The 22524-nt window shown below is 41.0% G+C and overlaps 1 protein-coding gene across 3 annotated transcripts in view; it reads right to left on the bottom strand.

Moving 5' to 3' along the window:
* SOGA1 (suppressor of glucose, autophagy associated 1) overlaps positions 1 to 22524 on the bottom strand; it is a 972945-nt gene that overhangs the window by 123319 nt on the left and 827102 nt on the right. For all 3 annotated transcript variants that reach the window (XM_044090186.1, XM_044090184.1, XM_044090185.1), the window contains exon 9: positions 10808 to 10972. In XM_044090186.1, the coding sequence (XP_043946121.1) occupies positions 10808 to 10972 (165 nt within the window). The remainder of the gene's footprint in view (positions 1 to 10807; positions 10973 to 22524) is intronic.

Genomic DNA, 22524 nt, shown 5'->3' with positions numbered 1-22524 from the left:
CTATGTGGTAATTTGTGGGCACATTGTTTTTGCCAAAGGGTATGACTATACATTTTTTGGCATTTAGCTTTAAACCATGGTGCTGGCACCAGTTATCTGTCTCTGAGACCATTTTGAAGGATGTTTGTGTCAGCTGGAGAGTTGATTACGGCGCCCAGTTTGCAGTCGTCTGCGAACTTGGTGAGCCATAGTCCTCCCACGTTTGCCTGTACCTTGGAAAAGTATATACCGAACAAGAGTGGTCCCAGGACAGAACCCTGTGGGACGCCACTTGTGACCGGTTTCGAGTCAGACATGACTCCAGGAACTCTCACTCTGTGGGTTCTGTCTTTGAGCCAGTTTGCGACCCATCTTGTGACATAGGGATTTATATTTAAGCTGGATAGCTTATCTATGATGCCCGAGTGGGGTATTGTGTCAAATGCCTTTGCAAGGTCCAGATAGGCTGTGTGGACTACCTTCCCTTCATCTATGGCTTTGGTGACTGTTTCGAAGAAGTCAACCAGGTTCAAAAGGCAGGATCTGCCCTTGACAAAGCCGAACTGGGTAGGATCTAGTGTCTGTAGGTCCCCAATGTCTTTGTTTATGAGCTTCATGATGATCCTCTCCATAGCCTTGCAGACTAAGCTAGTCTGGACTATGGGGCGAAAGTTTCCAGGGTCTGTAGAAGCTCCACCTTTGTGGAGTGGGACCACTGTTGCTGTATGCCATTCTGTGGACACATATCCTGTAGTGAGGCTGAGATTGTATAGCTGTTTTATTTGAGGGATTAGTTCCTCTTGGAGTTCATGTCGGACGCAACCTGGGACGCCATCTGGTCCCATGGAAGCAGTGTTTTTTGCTTTGGAGAGGGCAGCCTTCACCTGAGCATCAGAGATGCTTGGGAGGCAGCCCTCTGCTGGGATAGATACTTGCTCTTTTGGGGGGGGAGGGGGTGGAGAAGTTTGGACTGAACCTGTCTGCCAGGATATTGGCGATGTCTGTGGGTTCAGTGTATTTTTTGTCATTTAGAATCAACTCAGAACAAGTCTGGGAGCTGCATCCCAGGTTCCTAACATAACTGAAAAAGGCCTTATGATTGTCTTTGGTGTCCTGTGCAATTTTTCTCTCGAAGCTGGCCATGGAGGATTTTATGAGGGATCGTAATTTTTTGCTAGTACTGATCAGAGATGCCTTCCCTATTAGGGATTTTGCTCTATCATGTAGTAGCTTCCTCCTTCTGTTGTACAGTTTATTTATGGCAGGGGTCCACCAGACTGGACGCCTGCCTTTGGATGATTGGGTCTTGGTTTTGTTTGGGATAGCATGATCCACGCATTCCTGGAGATGTCCGTAGAATGCGTTTATATGGGATTCTGCAGTTTGGGACGTAGTTTCCACTGGCCCTGGGGCCTTGAAGGATTCCACTTCGGTTTTGAGAAGTGAGAAGTTCGCTTTTGAGAAGTTTTTCACTGTGGTTTTCTGGGCTGGGGGTGGGGTCGGGATGTGGACATCCAGTGAAATTAATTTATGGTCTGATCTTACCACTGAGGGATATACTTCTGGTGTGGAGCATAGAGTTCCCATGTTGGTAATGATCAGGTCTAGTATGTTGCCCCCTCTTGTGGGAGTGGTGACTAGTTGTTCCATAGCATTTGAGTTTATAATTTCCAGGAACCTTTGGGCTAAGGTGCTGGGGCTTGAGTAGTGCTCCAAGTAAATGTTTGGGTAGTTGTAGTCACCCAATATAATGGTGTTCGGAGAGATCTTCATGTTCTCCAATGTTTTCAGGAAAGCCGAGTGGGATTCCTGACTTTGAGAGGGTGGTCTGTAGGATGCTATAAACTGAAAAGCAGTCTTGCCCACTGTTAGTTGCACATGGATGGTCTCCGATACTTTGTGCAATGCCACTAACCTGGAGGTGTGGATATCCTTGATAAATATGGAAACTCCCCCTCCTTTTGTGGTTCGGTCCGGGTTTTGGGGCCGAAAAGCATGATATGAGGTATAGCCTGGTAGTGCTGGGGTGCTCTCTGGAGCCTTGAACCAGGTTTCTGTCACTGCACAGATATCGATGTTCTCCATACTGAGGAGAGCTTTGAGTGCGTGCATCTTGAGGTTAAGACTTCTGGCGTTAAGCAGCATTACCCTTAGTTTCTTGTTCCTTGTGCTGTCTATGGGGTGGGTTTGACTTTTGAGCCTTGCCTAAAAAAGGCACTATGGGGGTGGCAAGAGCCTTTGCCAATATCCGAAAGCCCAGTGGTGACAGGTGCAAGCAGTCCCTAGCGAAGCAACGTGGCTTGTCGAGCATGTCATCCCAGGCTGACAGACACTGGATCCCCTTTGAATGACACCAAAATTTTAGCCAATTGTTAAAATCGATCATTTTGTCTTTGTACTGTGGTATCATTCTAGGTGAGGGTAAGATGCTGCTCAAGGTCAGGGTCATACCAACCTGGGCTACAAGATCAGAGAGCTCCTCTATGTCTCTTTCATGTAGTCCAGGGAGGTACGTCTCAGGTCATTCACATCAGCATGTACAATGACTGAGTCATATTTGTATTTGCTTTGGAGTGACCTGAGTGCTTGCGTTATGTGGCGGATCCTAGCACCCGACAGGCAGCTCACCGTGACCTTCTCTTTATTCAGCCTGGTGAGCGGGACGTCAGTGTGTCTGACAATAGAGTCACCTATTACAAGAGTATCAGGTGTGTTACTCAGCCTTAAGGGCTGTGGCTGCTTGGCACACTGACTTTGTGGGCTATGTGTTGTGCATGTTTTGTTTTGAGGTAGCGTTTGCTTGGATGTCAGCTTTGGAGGTCTCTGTTGCTTAGGTAGATTTTTATTTAGAGCCTCCGTGTATGTTTTTGTGTATTTATGTGTTTGGTTCGCTGATGTGGTGGGGCTATGTGATACTGGAATTGTGTTGTGTGAGGTTACCTTCTCCTCTTGACTGGTTAAACCAGTTGAGAGAGCTCAGCCTCCAGTTTGGCTAAATAGTTGCATCTCTCACATATATTTGAACCTGTTTGGAGGAGGAGAGGGTTGTCCGTGTACATGAGACAGTTGTAACATTGCCTCAAAATTCCCAGATTCACCAGCTGGACTGGAGAGGAAACCATTGACTGACCTTTGGACATGCTAGTTTTAATAGTGCTAACTTGTAGAAAAACTGTGGCTATGTTACAATCTACCAGATCAGAAGCTTAGTGTTGACCTATTAAATGAGAAACTTGCTGGGATAAAATAACACTTAATGACCTAACTATAACACTGTAAGCACAGTAATGGTTTATGAGAGATTTCTGTTTTTAAGTCTGAGGACAGTAACAGTGACACTCAGAACTGTGAAACTCAAGTATGTTGAGAGAAAAATATATACCAAGTCTAAAAAGTATTACTGAGAATTCCTTTTTTTTTTCTGTGGTTCAGTGGTCTCAGAGTTAATATATACAAGTAGTGGGGATATGGGGTGAAGGGAAATTGTTTTTAATGTGTAACAGTGATTTTTCACTATCTGTAGCAGACTGCACTCATTTTGTTACAGTTTAGGGATCTGCACTGTTGAGTCACAATCTTCCAACAGGGTTAAGAGTTACTACAAGTGCAATAAGGAAGAGGAACACAAGTGGGATGGTGAGAGGTATGTAACCAGTGGGAAAAAAATCCTCTCACTCTCAAAGATCTTGTCTTTGAGGAAGATTCTTAACATAAGTAAAACAAGTGATCAAAAAAGAATTCCAAGCAATGTCATTATGACAAAGACAATGCAACCCACAGAACAGCACATAGTTCTCTCCCTAGACCGAGCATGCACCATGTAATGTTGTCTGAATGCGTAGAATGAAGTCAATGTCACACCTTTACATACATACTGAGCAGAAACATTTTTTCATGTACTAGGCTTACACTGTTACAGTTCTAGTAGGATGAAACCTTTATTGTTCCAGAAAAAGGTTTTGTTGTATTTGTCAAAAAAAAAAAAAAGCACAACGGCCATACACTTTAGACAAATCTGTTTGGTCAAAGGTCAGCCCTGACTGTCTTGTATATATAAAAAAAAAAAAAAAAAAAGAAAAACTGGATGTGATTCCCCCACTTGCTAGTCTATTCAGTCCCACTGCAAAGGGCACTCCGGACGCCGATGGCTTGCAAGTCTTGTTCAATGCAGTGGAAAACTACCCAACAATGGGACTGCTATGACAGTGCCCTGACAAAGAATGAAAAAACAGAAGAAGAAAGCATATGAAGTAATATGAAATAGTGACTGCAGTGAGGGTGCACACTTGTCAGTGGTGACCAGTGGAAAAAAAACATCACTGCTCATCAATGTCAGAAGCTGCTCTAATTTCTGAGAAACTGTTTTCCCTTGTGAACCTCTGGGAGTGTTTCTCTACCTGATAACTGCTCTTCCCTAACTTTCTTGGTGACCTTTCCTTTGGTGAATTTTTAGATTCAACCCTTTTTTCTTTACTTTTTAGCTCTCATTTTCCTCTAGTATTTCCTCTTTAACAACTGTGTTTTACGGCTTTTGGTCTCCTAATTGTAGTAGCCTCATACTTTCATGCAGTACTTTTACTTATGGTAGTGTACGTTCTCCCTCCTCCAAAAACACACTTTCAATGGAAGACACTACAGACTGCTTACCACATGAGGCACATCTGTAGAGATATGACTTGAGCATGTAATCAGCACAGTTGTTCTTTTGGCTTTTCCCGGTTAGGGGTTGTCACAGCGGAACTCCGGTCCGCCAATGATTGGCAGTAGATTTTTACGGTGCCAAGGTGAGGTGCCAACTCGACGCCCAACCTTCAATGAAGGCACGCCCATTCTATGCATGTCTTTCGAACGCCACTCTACTGCGGGGAGGACATGCAGACTCCACACACAGAAGGCGCTCCAGCAGAGAATCGAACGGGAGAACCTCTTGCTGTGAAGCAACAATGCTACTGCTGCACCACCGTGGCATTTCAGCACAGTAAAGTTACAAAAAAAAGTTACAAAAACTGAAAAATTCTGAATATGACAAAGAACATCTGCATTTAAAGCTTTAGAATAGATGCCACCGCCATAAGGACCATTTGCCAATTTAAACTTTCCCAGCCCATCAGCTCCCCTCCCCATCTCACAATGTACCACATCCTGTTAACTCATTACATTTCCACACAAAGTGAAAACTCTAAAGGAATACAATACATTTCAAATGCCTGAAAAGAGGCAAACAAAAGCTGGGAGCCGTTTGGATACTGAACATGGAATTCTTCTTACAGATTAATCATTACGGTGAGCATCTATAACCTGCATATCTGATACTGAAGAGGTACATCTGCAGTAAACATTCACGACGGTCACAGCATCTCTGTCCAGCTTGTTACCCCACTGAGTATAGCCCTGCTATAATTTTTTGGGACCTCTGCTGCCTTAATCATTCAGCCAATGTGTTTTGATACACAGAAAGAGTTCTGAAAAACAAGCACCTAATAGACTCCCTCATGAACCGAGACTTTGTTTTCTCTCACCTCTCAAATGCAGACAATCTAACATCAAAGTAGCTAATTATTACATTTTGTAACATCTGTTTTCACATGTCCATGAAACTTGTAATATTTAAACAAAAAGACCAGGGCCTGCCAATAATACCTTGCATTAAAGTGGGCATACATCGTTGTAACTGGCATGCTGGATACGAGCTACTTTTCAGTATGAAATGCACATGTTAAGCAATCCTAGAACTTGACTTGTACTGCTTAGAACAGAAACTCTAACCTGGAGTCTCTCAAACTATTGAAAATATACAACATGAATCCATCATCTTTAACAGAGTCTATGTTGGCTACCAAGTGTAAAATGCTGCAAAGCTATAAAAAGAACAGAAGCAAAATGAATTGAAGAGACCTTTTAGTTCACAGAGACACACAAGAAGTGTTCCTTCTGACAACAATGGTTTTCTTAAAGGGACAGAGTTGCAGTTAATTTTAACTGCATCTCAAAAATTAAAAAAATACAACTATACAGTGAATATAAAAAGTGTACACACCCCTGTTAAAATGCCAGGTTTTTGTGATATAAAAAAATGAGACCACAATAAATCATTTCAAAACTTTTCCCACCTTTTATGTGACCTATAACCTGTACAATTCAATTGAAAAACAAATAAATCTGTTGGGGGGAAAAATATAAAAAAATAAAAAATGTAGAATAAGCTGGTTGCATAAGTGTACACACCCTTAAACGAATACTTTGTTGAAACACCTTTTGATTTAATTACAGCATTCAGTCTTCTTATGTACACACCTGCCATCAATTAAAGAGACTCTGATTAACCCCAAATAAAGTTCAGCTGTCCTAGTAGGATTTTCCTGACATTTACTCACTGTTGCCTGCTACAGCAAAAGCCATGGTTCAGAGAGATCTTACAAAGCATCAAATGGATCTTATTGTTGACAGGTGTCAGTCAGGAGAGGAGTACAAAAGCAATGTCCACAGCATTGGATATACCATGGAACACAGTGAAGATAATCATCAAAAAGTGGGGAAAATATGGGACAACAGTCACGTTGCAAAGAACTGGACGTTCCTCCAAAATTGAAGAAAAGACGAGACGAAAACTGGTCAGGGAGGCTGTCAAGAGACCTACAGCAACAGTGAAGGAGCTGCAGGAATTTCTGGCAAGTACTGGTTGTGAACTACATGTGACCACAGTCTCCCGTATTCTCCATATGTCTGGGCTATGGGGTAGGAATGCAAGACAAAAGCCTTTTCTTACACAGAAAAACATCCAGGCCTGGCTAAAATTTGTGAAACAATACATCAAGTCTCCCAAAAGTACGTGGGAAAATGTGTTATGGTCTGATGAGACCAAGGTCGAACTTTTTGGCCACAATTCCAAAAGGTACGTTTGGTGCAAAAACACATTGCATCACCAAATGAACGCCATCCCCACAGTGAAGCATGGTGGTGGCAATATTAGGTTTTGGAGTTGCTTTTCTTTAGCTGGAACTGGGGCTTTAGTCAAGGTGGAGGGAATTATGAACAGTTCCAAATACCAGTCACTTTTGGCCCAAAGCATTCAAACATCTACTAGAAAGCTGAAGATGAAGAGGAATTTCACCTTTCAACACAATGACACAAGCATACATCCAATTCAACAAAAGAATGGCTTCACCAGAAAAAAAATAAAGTTTTGGAATGGCCCAGCTAGAGCTCAGACCTAAATCCAGTAGAAATTCTGTGGGGTGACCTGAAGAGGGCTGTGCACAAGAGATGCCCTCGCAATCTAACAGATTTGGAGAACTTTTGCAAGGAAGAGTGGGTAAATATTGCCAAGTCAAAATGTGCCATGCTGATGGACTCCTACCCAAGACTGAATGCTGTAATTAAATCAAAAGGTGCTTCGACAAAGTATTAGTTTAAGGGTGTGCACACTTATGCAACCTGGTTACTGTACGTTTTTTTTATTTTTTTATACCCCCCCCCCAACAGATTTGTTTGCTTATCAATTGAATTGTACAGGTTATAGGTCACATTAAAGTTGGGAAAAGTTTTGAAATTATTTACTGTGGTCTCATTTTTTTATACCACAAAAACCTGGCATTTTTAACAGGGGTGTGTACACTTTTTATATCCACTGTACGTATAACTATATGCAGAAGTATATAAAATGTGCAATAACCAGAACACTAAAAAATAATTTCAATAGCCCTACCTTGTAGCAGTTGAACAGGGTAGGACTGTGGTATCTAAGCTGCTCTTAGTACAAGTGCTTCCTGATTATTGCTATTTTTGTCTGTCAGGTCTTATATTTTTACAATATCCCCTGGAAGGACGACTACGGCTTTTTGTGCTGTCTTCTAGTTATCTTTTAAGATGTCACGATTGCTTCCATTTTCACCTGAGGCATTGTATCTGCTGTGGCTATAGCAGCACCAAAGAAGTAGACAAGTCACAGACTAAGAACAAAACTATAATAATTTTAAAATATGAGGTCACAATCCCATTGGCTGCAGAGGAGTATTCTGAAGCTCCAATAGCTAGCTTGCTGTCTAGGATACATTTTTTCATTACATTTTTACTGATTAGATGGCATTTCAACTTGTCTACTGCCTTCTGGGTATTAATTTCTGGAACTGTAAATTTCTGAATTGTGGACTATTGTTAGAAATAACTATCTGAGGTCTCATGTCTGTCAAAAGCTCTTTTCTTGGCAATAATCAGACTTTGCTATCTTTTTTTTTTTTAGTTTGGAAAACACAGGGTGCTCTGAATAGTAGTTAGTGCATTTTACATATTCCGAGTCTCAATGATGGAATGTAATCTACTGCAACCCTTTACCAAGGAACAATCTGGTTACCATATGTGGAGTCATTTTTTCTTGAGATACAGCCTTTTGCAGCATGTGAACCAAGACAAATAGTTTGCTGGAGAGACCAAATGAGGGTCCGAGACCGGATAAACTTAATCCAAAGGTTTATTCTTGTTTGTTTGCCTACGAATAAACCTTTGGATTAAGTTTATCTGGTCTCAGACCCTCATTTGGTCTCTCCAGCGAACTATTTGTCTTGGTCAAGTGTTGTTTTCGTTCGCTTTCATCTCTATTGTTGCTTTTGCAGCATGTCACATACTGAAAAGGACCATGACAAGACAAGTCTGATGCTTGTTGTTGCATTTTACAATACCCATGTGTGTTTCATGTATCCTGGTCAGTGTATGTTTTCTTGGAAGTGCAGAAATCATTCTCAACATGGGCGGCACAGTGGTGCAGCAGTTAGCGTTGTTGCCTCACAACAAGAGGTTCTCCGGTTTGATTCTCAGCTGAGGTGCCCTCTGTGTGGAGTCTGCATGTCCTCCCTACATTCACGTGGGTTTCCTCCGGGTGCTCTGGTTTCTTCCCACTTTCCAAAGACATCTGTCTGGAGCATTTCTCCCCCAGCCTCTGCTGAAAATGGGCTCAATCCCAGTTGGACTTTCCTGGTAAACAAATGGTAAATAAATAAACATATTGGATGTCCAAATAACTGATTTTGGATACACCACCACCAGTGCAGACTTGGGGCTCAGACCTGGTGGTGGGACTGGAGTTAGGATGAGTGGCAATGAGACCACCAGTCTGTAGATAGTGAACGCTGACATCTGTGAGATCCCATCAGCTGTTCTGTGAGATTCCATCAGCTGTATCATCATTACGGTTAATGTCAGTGACACCTCCAAAGTGAAAGGCATCTGAACTGCTGGAGACGTTGGAAGTGACCTCAAGTTCACCAGCATCATGGGGTAATGTTTTAACTAAGTGAAGATTGTACTCTTGAATCTTTTTATCACAATAGTTATCAAACCACAATTAATGTACGCCAATTAAAGGGAACTACACAGTGAAGGACAGGAGGAAAAAATCAGTGCTACCTCAGCAGAAGATGGCTTTTCAGTGGTGGTTAACAGAATTAAATAATGAAATTTAAGTTTCAAGTCCCATTTTTGCTCTGTTTTTTCACTGAAATTATAGGGATAAGGCATGGATACACATACACATTCCTTTCTGAACCCACATGTGTAATTGCTGAAATGTCATGCCTTTCTTTTAACTTTTCTATTATCTGGCTTGCGTGTAGGATTTAAAACCAAGTCCTGATTTCTTAAACAATGTTTAGACTCTTCATGGCCTTTATGATCTTTGGATAAATGTCCTTTTTTCTTGAGCCCAAGATGACTATAAAACAGATGTATCTGGAGAGGACTCAAAAGTGGTAGCAGCTGCTTCAATGACCAAAAGTGCCCTCAGTCAGCAAGAAAGTCTAATACCCTTTCAAGATTCCCATTTCTGGCACTATTGAAAAGAACAGAAATAGAACACTTAAAGTATTGTGCTCTGGTCCAAGACAGTAAACAGAACGTTAAGTGACAGGGTGGGCAAAGAGCAGAAGTACATACAATATTCACTAAAAATAGCCCCAAAACAGCTTTAGAACACATGCAATAAGAAAGAGCAGTTGTTTATGATTTTAAGGAAATAAAACAAACAAAAAAAACCCCACTCTGAAGCCAATATCCTACGACCTCTGTAGAATTTACCAAATTTATTAAAAGTCACAGAATCACAAACCACACAGCCATAAAGTACTCAAAGAATGAAAATATTTTGTTACTTCAACTTTAAGGGCTGTTTGTCTAATTAGAGAAGCTTGTTAGTATAAAGGGGTAATTGCACAAGCTTTCAATGTTCTGATGAAGTCTTATGACGAAAGCGCTTGACCTTTTGGAGTACTTTGCGGCTGTGTGGTTTGTGATTCTGTGACTTTTAATAAATTTGGTAAATTCTACAGAGGTCGTAGGATATTGGCTTCAGAGTGTTTTTTTTTGTTTGTTTTATTTGTATTGGGTTGTCACTCTAACACCATTTTCCATTTTTTTCTGAGTTGATTTTAAGGAAATGAATCAAAGAACCTGTTTTTTTTTTTTTTTTTTTACCAAAAAGAGAAGAAAACTGACTTTGACTTAGTCTTTGGTGTCATTTGAAAGGGGTTCAATACTTGGTGGCCAGAGAGGATATAGTTGACAGACCACATTGGTCTCTTCTAGGCTTCTGAATAATGGCTAAAACCTTGTCAACCCCTATAACGCCTTTTTAGGCGTTGCCAACCTAATGAACCTTCTGACACTTCAGGATAGTTTCTGGTAAATAATCATACTGACACCATGTTGTAAGAGAGAAGAAAAGAAATCTCAAATTTGTGACAAAATGCAGGAACCGAGGCACACTAGTCAAAATCAGATTACATTTCACATTTGCAAAGTGAATGCTACAACTTAAAATACAGAACAAAAAAGTGCACACCAGCTTGCTGCCTTGGGACACAATGCGAGACTTCTCCTTTGAATCATTACTTCCATCTACAACTGAGCTCAGAGACCAGATTTCTCCTGCCAGTGCATTTTTATCCATCGATGGATTTAATTCCTGTTCTTCAATCAGCAAGTACAAATCTTTCACATTGTTGACCTGCCAGAAACAAAATGAAAATGATGCAGCTGAGAACCCATGCATGCATGCCTTAAAAATACTCATAATAATGACTTATTTTATAATAAACCCAAATCATAACTTAATTGAGGTGTTTTTAAATATATTCAAATTCCCAAAACATATGAGAGATATAAATGATACCTGTAGCACGCAGATACTGACCTGAGTTTAAGTAAAACACAATTTTCATGAGGTGAAATTCAGGAATTATCTCCATGACTTGTGTAACTTCTGGTAATTTCTGTGATTACATTATAACTTTTTACTGCATCTATGTGCAAGCGTGTGTGTGTGTAATATACATGTGTATATACTTACATATAAATACATGCAAAACAAAAGCCAGCTGTAAGTGCACATCAGTCCAAAAATGATTACAAGTTGTAATTAGAAGGTGAAGGAAGGTTGCAGCCTAAAATACCAAATTCCATGAAAATTCTGTTTTTGCAATACACTCCGCTAAATTCAGAACATTTGGGTTTTCTCCGCGCGGGGGGGGGGATTTAACGGAAAATTATATCCTTGGTGATAATGCAAAGCTATATGCATGATCACATGTGCGCTTATCTAAACTAACCTTAGAAATTTAAAGGACCCTTATGTAGTCAACATAGACCAGTCTGGAGAAACAAAAGGTGAAATGGTGACATTTCTTGCAGCTATGTGGGTTTGACAAGCCTAAAGCTTGCTCAAGCATAGATTCCCTGTGTTATAATTTTTTTTTTTAAACAACTGACATTTGTTTAATTTTGAAAAGCACACTGGAAAAGTATATTTGCATATATGTCCGCTTTATTTTCTATTTCAGCTGTTTCCCTCTAGATTTTAACAGCCTTTTAAACTTGTAACAATGATATCAGCCCTTCTTCTTACTCGATCTGTAGACAGCATCCAGAAGAAAAGCTTTAAGAACAAATTTTTATCATACTGGCCACCATGAGTTTGCCCCTGTTAAAATGAGATCTTTCCAGTGTGTACTTATGTACATCAAACACAGTGTAAGAAACTTCTCTGCGTGGAAGACTTTCAGTCCATACATCTGTAGTTAATCACTGTATATTAATCAGATCAGACAATAGTAGTAGTAGAAGCAGCGAACTTAAACTCGTCTTAAGTCAAAGCAAAACACAAAAAATAATAGAAAATATATAATTGTACAGTATTACTAAATATTCAAAAGTAATCCAAGCAAGGCAGGCAGTCTGTTTCCAGTCGAAAATCCTTTAAGTACATACAATTATATATTTTCTTTTTGTTTTGACCTAAGAAGAGTTTAAGTTTGCTACTTCTACTACTATTGTCTGATCTGATTAATATACAGTGATTAACTACAGATATATGGACTGAAAATCTTCCACACAGAGAAGTTTCTTACACTGTTTTGTTTTTGGACCCACTACACTTGTTTAGTCGGTTGTTTTGAAGCTTTACTACAGAGATTACTTGTTTTATGTACATCAAACACAATTATGCACTTAATAAAGGGTAGTATGCACAAGATTACAACTGCAGATCTTCTAGGGGCATTCTTTCAGAGTCCAATATGTAGTGAAGCCCTTGTATTGCTAGGTGCTACTATTTTGTCACTGGGAAGACACTTCTCTTCCTCATTCTGACATAATCATGGCAGATGATAGATGTCAAGGCATCCATAAAGGAAAGGGAATTCCCTTCTACCCTATGTTCTTAGGAAGGAATTAGTCAAGAAGGGGAGAACAAGATCTGGCAGAGAAACACAGCAGACGGACCAGAGGATCAGAGGGAAGGAGTATAGCCTGACTGCAGAACACCTCTGGAACATCTGCAGTTATGATAAAGTACACAACAACCAGGCTTTGACAGGAAAGTTCCATCAGCAGTCCAAATGAATATATGCCACGAAGTACTAATGTGGGTTGACCAGTCCAATCCTAGGAGTTCCTAGGCAAATTTAGGGACTAATCACCCAAACTCTCACTCACGCCCAAGCTGAAAGACATTGTGAATGTAAGAACTCTGGATCAGGTTATCACAGATGTCCTGCAAAAACACGCCTCTGAATCATTCAGCAGATACAACAACCCAACCAGGGGAGCAAAAAAGTACAGTTTTGTACCTACCATAAATGTAGATGTCCGAGAGGTATGCATCTGCAGTCCTTACAAATGGGTTGTCCTGTCCTCAGGCAGCCCTTCGGTCGGCCAGATTCCAAAGTCTGGGTCTGGCCTCGGCTGATGTCGCACTTCACCCGACGTCACAGCTGCAGTTCTTCGGGTATAAAGGCATCAGCCGACGCCATTTTCCTCAGTGTTTCTTGCCCCAGATGCCAGGTGCCCTCTAGGAAGGCTAAATTTGGATAAATGCAAATATTTCCAAACAAAAGAAAGCAAATAGAAATAAACATGTATATACATATATACAAACAAATACACCATAATAGATTCCCCCAGCTAGCTACAAGATGGGCAAATACCCTAGGAGTACCACAGAGGGGAAGGAGGGTGGGTAATCCTGACTGCAGATGCATACCTCTCGGACATCTACATTTATGGTAGGTACAAAACTGTACTATGTCCTTCAAGGATGCATCTGCAGTCCTTACAAATGGGTAGAATACCATAGCCAAACTAGGGGAGGAGGTAACAATAAGATTATGGTGTAGTTAAGATCCCTTGCAAAACAGCAGTGGCAAAACCTGCTCGGGATCTGGAATATAAGGGTAGATTATAATGCTTGGCAAATGTATGCACGGAGCTCCAAGTAGCAGCCTCTAAAATGTCTTTGGTAGCCACTCCTCGTAAAAAAAGCTGTGGTAGTGGCTGTAGCCCTTGTAGAGTGAGGTCTGATGTTTTCTGGAGTTTTCTTCCCATGGTAAGAGTAACAAAATCTAATGCAATTTCCTATCCACTTACAGATTGTCTGTTTTGAAATTGCTTTTCCTTCCATTCCTGTTGCATATGCTACCAGTAGCTGGTCAGTTTTTCTATTGCCCTTGGTCCTGTCCAGGTAGTAACGCAATTGTCTATGTACATCCAAGGTATGTAACCGTCTTTCTCCCTTGTTCTGTGGGTTGGGGAAGAATGTAGGCAGGTGGATAGCTTGGTTTAGAGATACCCTGGAGACCACCTTTGGCATAAAAGTAGGATTAGTTCTCATGGACACTATCTTGATGGAAGATAAGGAAGGGCTGTACTGCCATTAATGCCTGTAGTTCAGAAACCCTTCTTGCTGAAGTGATTGCAAGCAGGAAAGCAGTTTTCCATGATAAGTATTGTAAGTCTGCTGTTGCTGCTGGTTCGAAAGGAGGGAGTGTCAACTTTTCTAGCACAAAGTTCAAGTCCCATGCTGGCAATGGTGGCTTCCTAGATGGTTTTACATTTTTAATTCCTCTCAGAAACTGCCTGAGCAGAGGATGTGAGAAGACTGGAGGGTCCATGTTGTATTCTGCTGAAATAGCTGATGCATGAATCTTAATGGAAGAGTAGGACAGGCCATTGTGGAAGAGCTCTGCCAAGTATTCCAGGATGTTAGCTATGTTTACCAGTGACACATTTTCTCCTTTTGCTGCACTCCAAATGAGATATCTTTTCCATTTTGCTGAATAATTTTTTCTTGTTGAGGGTCTGCGAGCCTCCAAGATAATGTCTTTAACCCTCTGAGATAAATCTGGGTTATTTTGTCTTGTGCAATGTTCCAGGCAGCCAGCTGCAGTGTTTTTAGGTTTGGATGCAGGTTTTGAAGTTGTTCTGTGTTAACAGTAAGGGAACTAGGGGCAGAGGCCATATTTGTTCCCGGGACATACTCCTCAGTAATGGGTACCAATGCTGCCTCGGCCAGTCTGGAGCTATCAGGATGATCCTTGGACGGTCTTCTTTGATCTTCAATAGCACCTTGTGCATCAAAGGAAGAGGTGGGAATGCATATGCTGTCAGGTTTTTCCAACTGAAAGATAGGGAGTCCACCTTCCAAGCAAGTGGGTGGTATGCCCTCGTGCAGAATTTTTTCAATTGGTCGTTGTGTGGGGATGCAAATAAGTCTATTTCCGGTAGTCCCCATTTCCCTGTAATGGTTTTGAAGATGTCTGGATGCAGCATCCATTCGTGGGCATCCGTGGTAGTTCTGCTTAGGATGTCTGCTAGTATATTTTCTTTTCCTGGTACAAATATTGCTTGTAACTGAATGTTGAAGCTCAGGGCCACATTCCAGAGGTCCATTGCCATCCGGCATAGAGGATATGAATGCGTGCCTCCCTGTTTGTTGATGTACCACATAACTGTGGTGTTGTCCGTCCTTATCAGCAATTGACCCTGCCGAAGAAATGGTCTGAATGTCTGAATTGCCAGTTTTACTGCCAGCATCTCCTTTTGATTTATGTGTAGGTGCAGCTGGTCCTGAGTCCATAAGCCGTGTATGCACTTGTCCAACATGTGTGCCCCCCAACCGAGGTCTGAGGCGTCTGTTGTGATGGTCTGGCTTGGTTGAGGCCTGTGGAAGGACAGTCCTTTGTTTGATTGACAGGCCTGAGCCCACCATTGGAATTCTTGCTTCAGGCATGGAATTATTGGAATTTGGGTTTCTAGGCTGTGCTTGTGCTGAGGCCATAAATTCCTTAGGTACCACTGTAACTTTCTCATATGTAGTCTGGCATGTGGAATCAATATTATGCAGGATGCCATGTAACCCAGGGCTTGCAGGACTTTTCTTGCTGTTAGCTGGTTCTGCTTTGTTAATGCCATGAAGTAGAGAGGGAGGTGCTTCTGTTTTTCTACTGTTAGGAATGCCATTTGGTTTGATGTGTCCAGCTCTGCACCCAAGAAGGTTATCCTTTGGGATGGTATCAGCCTTGACTTTTTTATATTGACTGTGTATCCCAGGGCTTGCAGTAGATGAATGACCTTTGTCAAATCTTTTGTTAATTTGTTTTTGTTGTCCGCTTGTAACAGGCAATCGTCCAGGTAAGGGTAAATTTGAATTCCCTGAAGCCTGCAATGAGCCATTACTGATGCCAGGCATTTCGTGAATACTCTGGGCGCAGTAGGGCAATGCTGAGAATTGATAATGCTCTGATCCTGCAAGAAATCTGAGGTATCTTCTGCAATTTGGTCGTATGGGGACGTGCAGGTATGCCTCCTTGAGATCTAGAGTTACCAGCCAAGACTCCTTGCCCAGCATGGGAAGAAGCTGCTGTAGGGTCAGCATTTTGAATTTTGGAACAATGAGGTATGTGTTTAGAGCGGACAGGTCTAGAATAGGTCTCCATTGGTTTTCTTTTCTTGGTACCAGGAAGAGTCTGGAGTAAAATCCTTGCCCCTGTTCCATAGACGGTACCCTTTCTATAGCTCTCATCCTTAGTAAGTGATTTATTTGTTGTAGAGCTTCTGTTTTCTGATTTGGAGGTAGGTTTGGCATTCCTCTCTTCCTTGGTAGAGTATGGAAGTGAAACCTGTAACCTTGGTCTATTGTCTGCAAAATCCATTTGTCTCCTGTGATGCAGTGCCAGTTTACTGAAAATAAGGCTAGCTTTCCGCCTAAGGGTGCTTCTAGTTGTTCCCTGGTAGGCGGTGCCAGAGCCAAGTCACTGTGATTGTCCTGTGGAAGTGGTGGTAGCTGGATCTGTGGCAGTACCTCGCTGGTTGTTAGCCTGCCATTGACTTCTCCTGTAGGCACCTCTGGATTGACCCCTGCCTCTTGAGCGCCTATTCCTGCCTCTCTGGGCTCTGGAGGTGTCTGGAAAGGACCAATTCTTGGAAGGCCAGTTCCTACTAAAGCTTGGAGGCTGGACCTGCAAGAAATCCTTGACTGTCTGGACAGATTTTGCTTTCTCTTCCACTTTCTTGAGCACCTGCTGTGCCGGGGAGCCAAACAAATTGAGCTTATCCATAGGAGCATCTAGGAGCTTTGATTTAACATGGTCTGGTAAGGACTGCTCTTTTAACCATGCATGTCTTCTGATCACTGTACCAGTCATAGCTGATCTAAAAGAAGCCTCCAGTGCATCATAGCCGCATTTTAAGGAATGATTACTGACCTGCTGAATATTATGTATCATTTCCTGAACAGATTTTTTGTCTAATGGTTCATCCGAGGACAGTTTTTTAGTTAATTGATCTAACATAAATTCCTGATACTGAATCATGTGGAATTGACAGTTTAAGGCCCTAGCTGAAAGAGTAGCAGAAGTGTAAACTTTTTTACCCCATCTCTCTAAGGCCCTAGATTCCCTTTCAGAGGGGAGGGGGTTTTTGGCAGAGGTAGCTGCTACAGCCTTGGGTCCCTGGGAGATAGTTTCAGGATCTGCAAAAGGAGCCTTATACAAATGATAATGCGTGTCCGGAACCCTGTAGTACCTATCGGGCTTAGCAGGGGCCGGAGGAAGAGAATCAGGAGCAGTACAAGCATCATTAAATGCATCATCCACAACAGTAAGTACTGGAGGAATGGCTAAAGGCCTATGCTGTGGCAAATGCAAAAAGGTTCTAAGCCTTTTCCTAGAGTCTGAAAAATCCTGGCCCTGCCATTGAAATTGTTCCCTCATAGCATGCAAGGTTTCCCCAAAAGAAAATTCCTCAGGCGGAGAGGCAGAAGGAATGGATTCTTCTGCATCAGAGTCCTCATAAGGAGAAAAAGGGCCCTCTGGAGGGTTTGTATTATCTGAATCATCAGAGGAGTCATCTGAAGAAACTGGCTCAGGGGGCTCTGCTCTAGGCCTCTTCTCTGGAGGTGGGTGAGAGGCCCTGTCTGGGTGGGGTTGGGATCCCCGGATCAAAGAAATGAGATCCTCTGCTAGACTAAGCATTTGAGAACTCGAGCTAGGCCTGTGAGAGGGGGTCTTAGCAGGCACAGTTTTGGTAGATTTTGCTGCTTTAGCCCTGGCAAAAGCCTTAATCGACATGGATGCAGGGGGCCTAGCAGCTCCACGTGCAGGAGTAGAAATATCTAAAGGAATAGTATCAGATAAATCCTGTGAACCTGCAAGAGCAGGTGGGATTTCAGTAGCAGATTCAGCCATGCTGGATGAGGCCTCGGTAGGAGGTAAGCTTTCGGCCGAAGAACCGTGGACTCGGTTTCAGCCAAAACAGAGACACTCGCGGTTGGCTTAAGCACGGTTTCGTCCGAAACCGCGGACCGCGAGTGTCGGTCCTTTTCCTTGCGCTTTTTAGATATTTGTGGAGTCAGGAGTTTCCGACGGCATAATGTAAGCAAAAGCGGAGCCGAAAAACTCCTCAGCAAATTCCGACCGACGTCTAAGCGTCCGTCGGTTGAAAGAAGCACAGGCTAGACAAGCTGCTACGTCGTGGTCTGGGCCTAAACAAGGTAGGCAGTAAGAGTGGAAATCTTTATGAGGTATTTGTTTCCCACAAGTTAAACAGTTATTCACTTTTTCTGACATCGGCTGAGGCAAAAGAGAGTCCCCAACGGGGTACTTAGCTTTTTAGAAGTCTTCGGTAGTAGTAATCTCTGGTTCTGACCGACCGGCACTTGCGAACAGCTTCTGCTTCAGGCGCCACGCGGCAAGAAAGACTGAGGAAAATGGCGTCGGCTGATGCCTTTATACCCGAAGAACTGCAGCTGTGACGTCGGGTGAAGTGCGACATCAGCCGAGGCCAGACCCAGACTTTGGAATCTGGCCGACCGAAGGGCTGCCTGAGGACAGGACAACCCATTTGTAAGGACTGCAGATGCATCCTTGAAGGACATCTACCAGGATCGGTAAAAAAACAACAGCTGTATGCAGCCCAGAGAGAGTACATAGGGTACCAAACAAAAATCCTTTGCAGGTCCAAAAAAAAACAGGATACCAAACCAGGATACCAAGGTGCCAAACCAAAGTGCAAGAACAAAACTTTATTAGCAAAAAAATTAAAAAACATAGAACAACATAAAAAAAAAAAAAATACAGCTTTCCAAGCTTTCACCCGGCCCTCCCTCAAGACATTTTTATTGCATTACATTTCTTTTATTTTATACTATTCCTGCCATGCTTTAATTATTGGTCTCCTAAAATAATGTTTTTTACATTGCATTTAAAAAGATAGGGTCCTTTAACCTATCACAAATTGGTGGTGTTAGTTCTTATTATATAAGTGGCACTGAACCTATTCACTCCACCATCCATTAACATTTAAATATAATAAAAACAAATTCTTGCTCAGTAAAGTACTATTTTTATACTAAACATTGGTTAACTAAAACCATCGCGATACCATTCTTATCATTCCATTCATATATTATGGATATAGGGATACCCTATTCAAACTCTGAAAAATTACTTATGCTAAAAATCTAATATTGTTAAAAAATATACTCTGTTCTCTCTCTCATCTCTCTGTGAATATAGACAATAGTACATATATACAATTTATCATTGTACTGTATTTTGTCTGTGTTCTTTTACTTCTTTGCAAGCCTCTGCTGACTAACCCTTATGTGGCCAGGGAGCTAGGCTGTATCTATTCTTTATTAATTCACATTTTTGTTATTATTATTATTATTCTATAGCTTCGCTCTTCTGATTTTTAACAAGCTGCCAATACTGATAGCTCCATTAAGACCTGGTGATTTAGCTGCATCTAATTTTATCTGCCAAAGCAGTTCTTTAAACTCTAATGATGTCTCCCAGTCACCCCCTCTGGGGTTGATGTTTGCCTGCTCTAACACTATGAACTCTATCTGCATTCTTTCGCATACTAAGGAGTGTTTGTAGAAGGCATTTGTTTCTTTGCCTTTACTGATATCGTAAAGATGTTCGTATATTCTTTTTGCCAGTGCCCTCTCTGTTTTGCCTATGTAAAAACTTTGGCAATACTGGCATAACCCAAGATATACTACTCCTTTAGCTTTGCAATTAAAGTACCCAGGTGATTTTATATACATTTTTCTTGACTTCAAATAGAACCCTTTTTTGTTCATAATATTGGGGCACTGCCTACAACTATTACATTTGAATGTCCCAGTCTTTTGAGCCATCCCACTTTGTCTTACATCAAAGTTTGTTTCCAGCAGTTCTTTCAAATTTTTGTTCCGTCTTCTAATAAATTGTGGTTTACCCCCAAACATTTTCTTAAATTCTTCGTTCATGGTTATTATTGGCCAGTATTTGTTAATGACCTTCTCTACTGCAACACTTTCATTGCAGTTTGTGTGGACAAAGAGACATTCATTCTCTTTTGTTTTGTTGTCTATTTTCCTGTATTCATGCCTACGCTCTTCACCTAATAAAGGGAAGTACTTTTCTTTTCTTTGGCTTCTTACTTCTGATGTTACTACATCTATTAACTGTGTTGGATAGCCTCTTTCTTGAAATAACTTCTTCAAAAATAAACATTCATCGTCAAACAAATTTTCTTCACTACATATTCTAGCTGCTCTAATTACTTGTCCTTTAATAATTCCTTTCCTTTGAAATAAAGGATGGTTACTATTGTAATGCAAGAACATGTTAGAATAACTGTCTTTTCGATGTATGCTAGACATGAAACAGTCTTTCTCTATATTCTTCCGCAAATCTACATCAAGGTATTGTAAGCTGTCAATTTTTATATTACATGTGAATTTTAAAAAGTTTGTACTATTATTGATGTATTCAATAAATTGTTCAAGTTCTTCCTTGCTGCCCTTCCAAAAAATGCATATATCGTCCAAATAGCGTTGGTAATGTACCAGGTGTTCTACCCATCTTGTGTTGAATATGTATTTTGACTCCCAATACCCACACGGGGTCCCCATAGCTACTCCCCTTTTTTGTCTAAATAGCTCCCCACAAAAGTATACAAAATTGTTATTTAGAATGACTTCCATGAATTCAACAAGTAGTGCTATTATTTTACCTCCTAGCTTGGAATGTTCAGCTAACATTTCATTGAACCATGCCAAGCCAATCTCATGTGGAATGCTTGGAAATAGTTCAACTACATCCACTGTGACCATATAGTTGGTTTCATGGTAAAATTCTTTTTTAACACTACGTAGAAATTCCCAGGAATCCTTACATAGGAATTTCAAAGTTGCTGTGTACTTTTTCAATATTACATCCACAAATTTCCCTAGTGGTTCGGTAATTCCCTTGGCTCCGGCTACAATAGGTCTAAATACTAATGGCTGTAGCCCTTTATGCACCTTGGGAATACCGAAAATGATGGGGGTAATTGGTTTGGGGACCAACAAATAATTATACAATTGTTCATTTATTGCCCCTTGGTATAAGTTGTCCTCTAACCTATATTTAATTTTAGCATACGCAACATTCCTTTCATTGATGGATACCTGGTTGTATTGCTCATTGTTATGTAAATGTGAATGTAGGGCCGCTGTGTAATCATGCTGGTACATCAATACTACACCTCCCCCTTTGTCTGTTTTCATTACCCTGATACCTTCACTGTTTAATTTCTTAATCAGTTGGTAGGATTCGTCAGAGAAATTGCTACTTTTTAAACCATCTTTAGTGTTTACATTACGAATCTCTATTTCCACCATTTCTTCGAATGTTTTAATGACCGGGTGTAATGGGGGGTTCCATGTACTTTTTCTATGTAATTTACTACTATCCAATGGTTTCCCTTTTAAATTCACTGCTAAATTCAATTGCCTTGTGTAAAGTTTTAAATCCAATATTGTCTTGGGTACATTAATGGTGTTATTTGGCACAAAATGAAGTCCTTTAGTGAATACATCAAAAAATAAACTGCTAACTTCAATTTCCGTGTAATTAAAAATAGAGAAATTGCCCTCTTTGACAACACTACAACATAAATTACGTGTAACACCATTTTCAGATGTTACATAATCTATTCTATCTATTATTGTCTCCTTGGGGGGTTCCATCTCCTGGTGTGTGTGCTCACTAATCTGTTCCTCTGTCTCCCCTGGCCAAATTGAAAATCCTGCTGGCCTACCCTAAGCTGATTGGGTTGTGGGTTATATTTTTGTGCCAGCCTCTCACTTCTTCTTGGTCCTTGGTCGTCAACACCTTCATTAAAGACATTGTCTTGTTCATTGTCAACATTATTGTTAGAGTTCTGGTCTCTCTCCCATCTGTTCCTGCCATATAACTTGTATGCCTGTCCTGTGTTGTAGTCATGCAAGTCACGTTCTAATTTTTTTATTTTTCTATTTACAATCCTAACACAATGATTGTCTATTTCATTGAATGTATTTTCATAATCTTTTTTTACACTGCTAAACATCGTGTCTTTAACAATACTGTTATTCAATACATTGACTTCATCAAGCAACACTGAGGCTTTAACCTCATAATCTTTGATCATTAACCCTAACATTTCAAGTCCCGTTCTATTGAACAGGGCTGTCAGTTCTTTATACAATTCACTGCCAGGAGTAGCATTATTGGGAAATTTGACAATACGCAGTCCCTTAGGGACTCGTTTAACATTCAAACATTCAGACAAATAGTCTATTTCAAGTTTCGTTGATTTATAAGAGTACAGTTTGTTATTAAAATCTTTGAGTTTTGATTCCAGATTATTATTTACAGTTTCGCTAGTGTGAACAGTACCTTGCCCAAAGGAAAAACCTTTGTTGGTCCATTT

Source organism: Protopterus annectens, chromosome 12.part0 (assembly GCF_019279795.1).
Source record: "Protopterus annectens isolate FY-2018-M chromosome 12.part0, PAN1.0, whole genome shotgun sequence".
NCBI lineage: Eukaryota > Metazoa > Chordata > Ceratodontiformes > Protopteridae > Protopterus > Protopterus annectens.
Note: the sequence above shows the minus strand (reverse complement) of the source record. Positions and strands in the feature narration are given on the sequence as shown.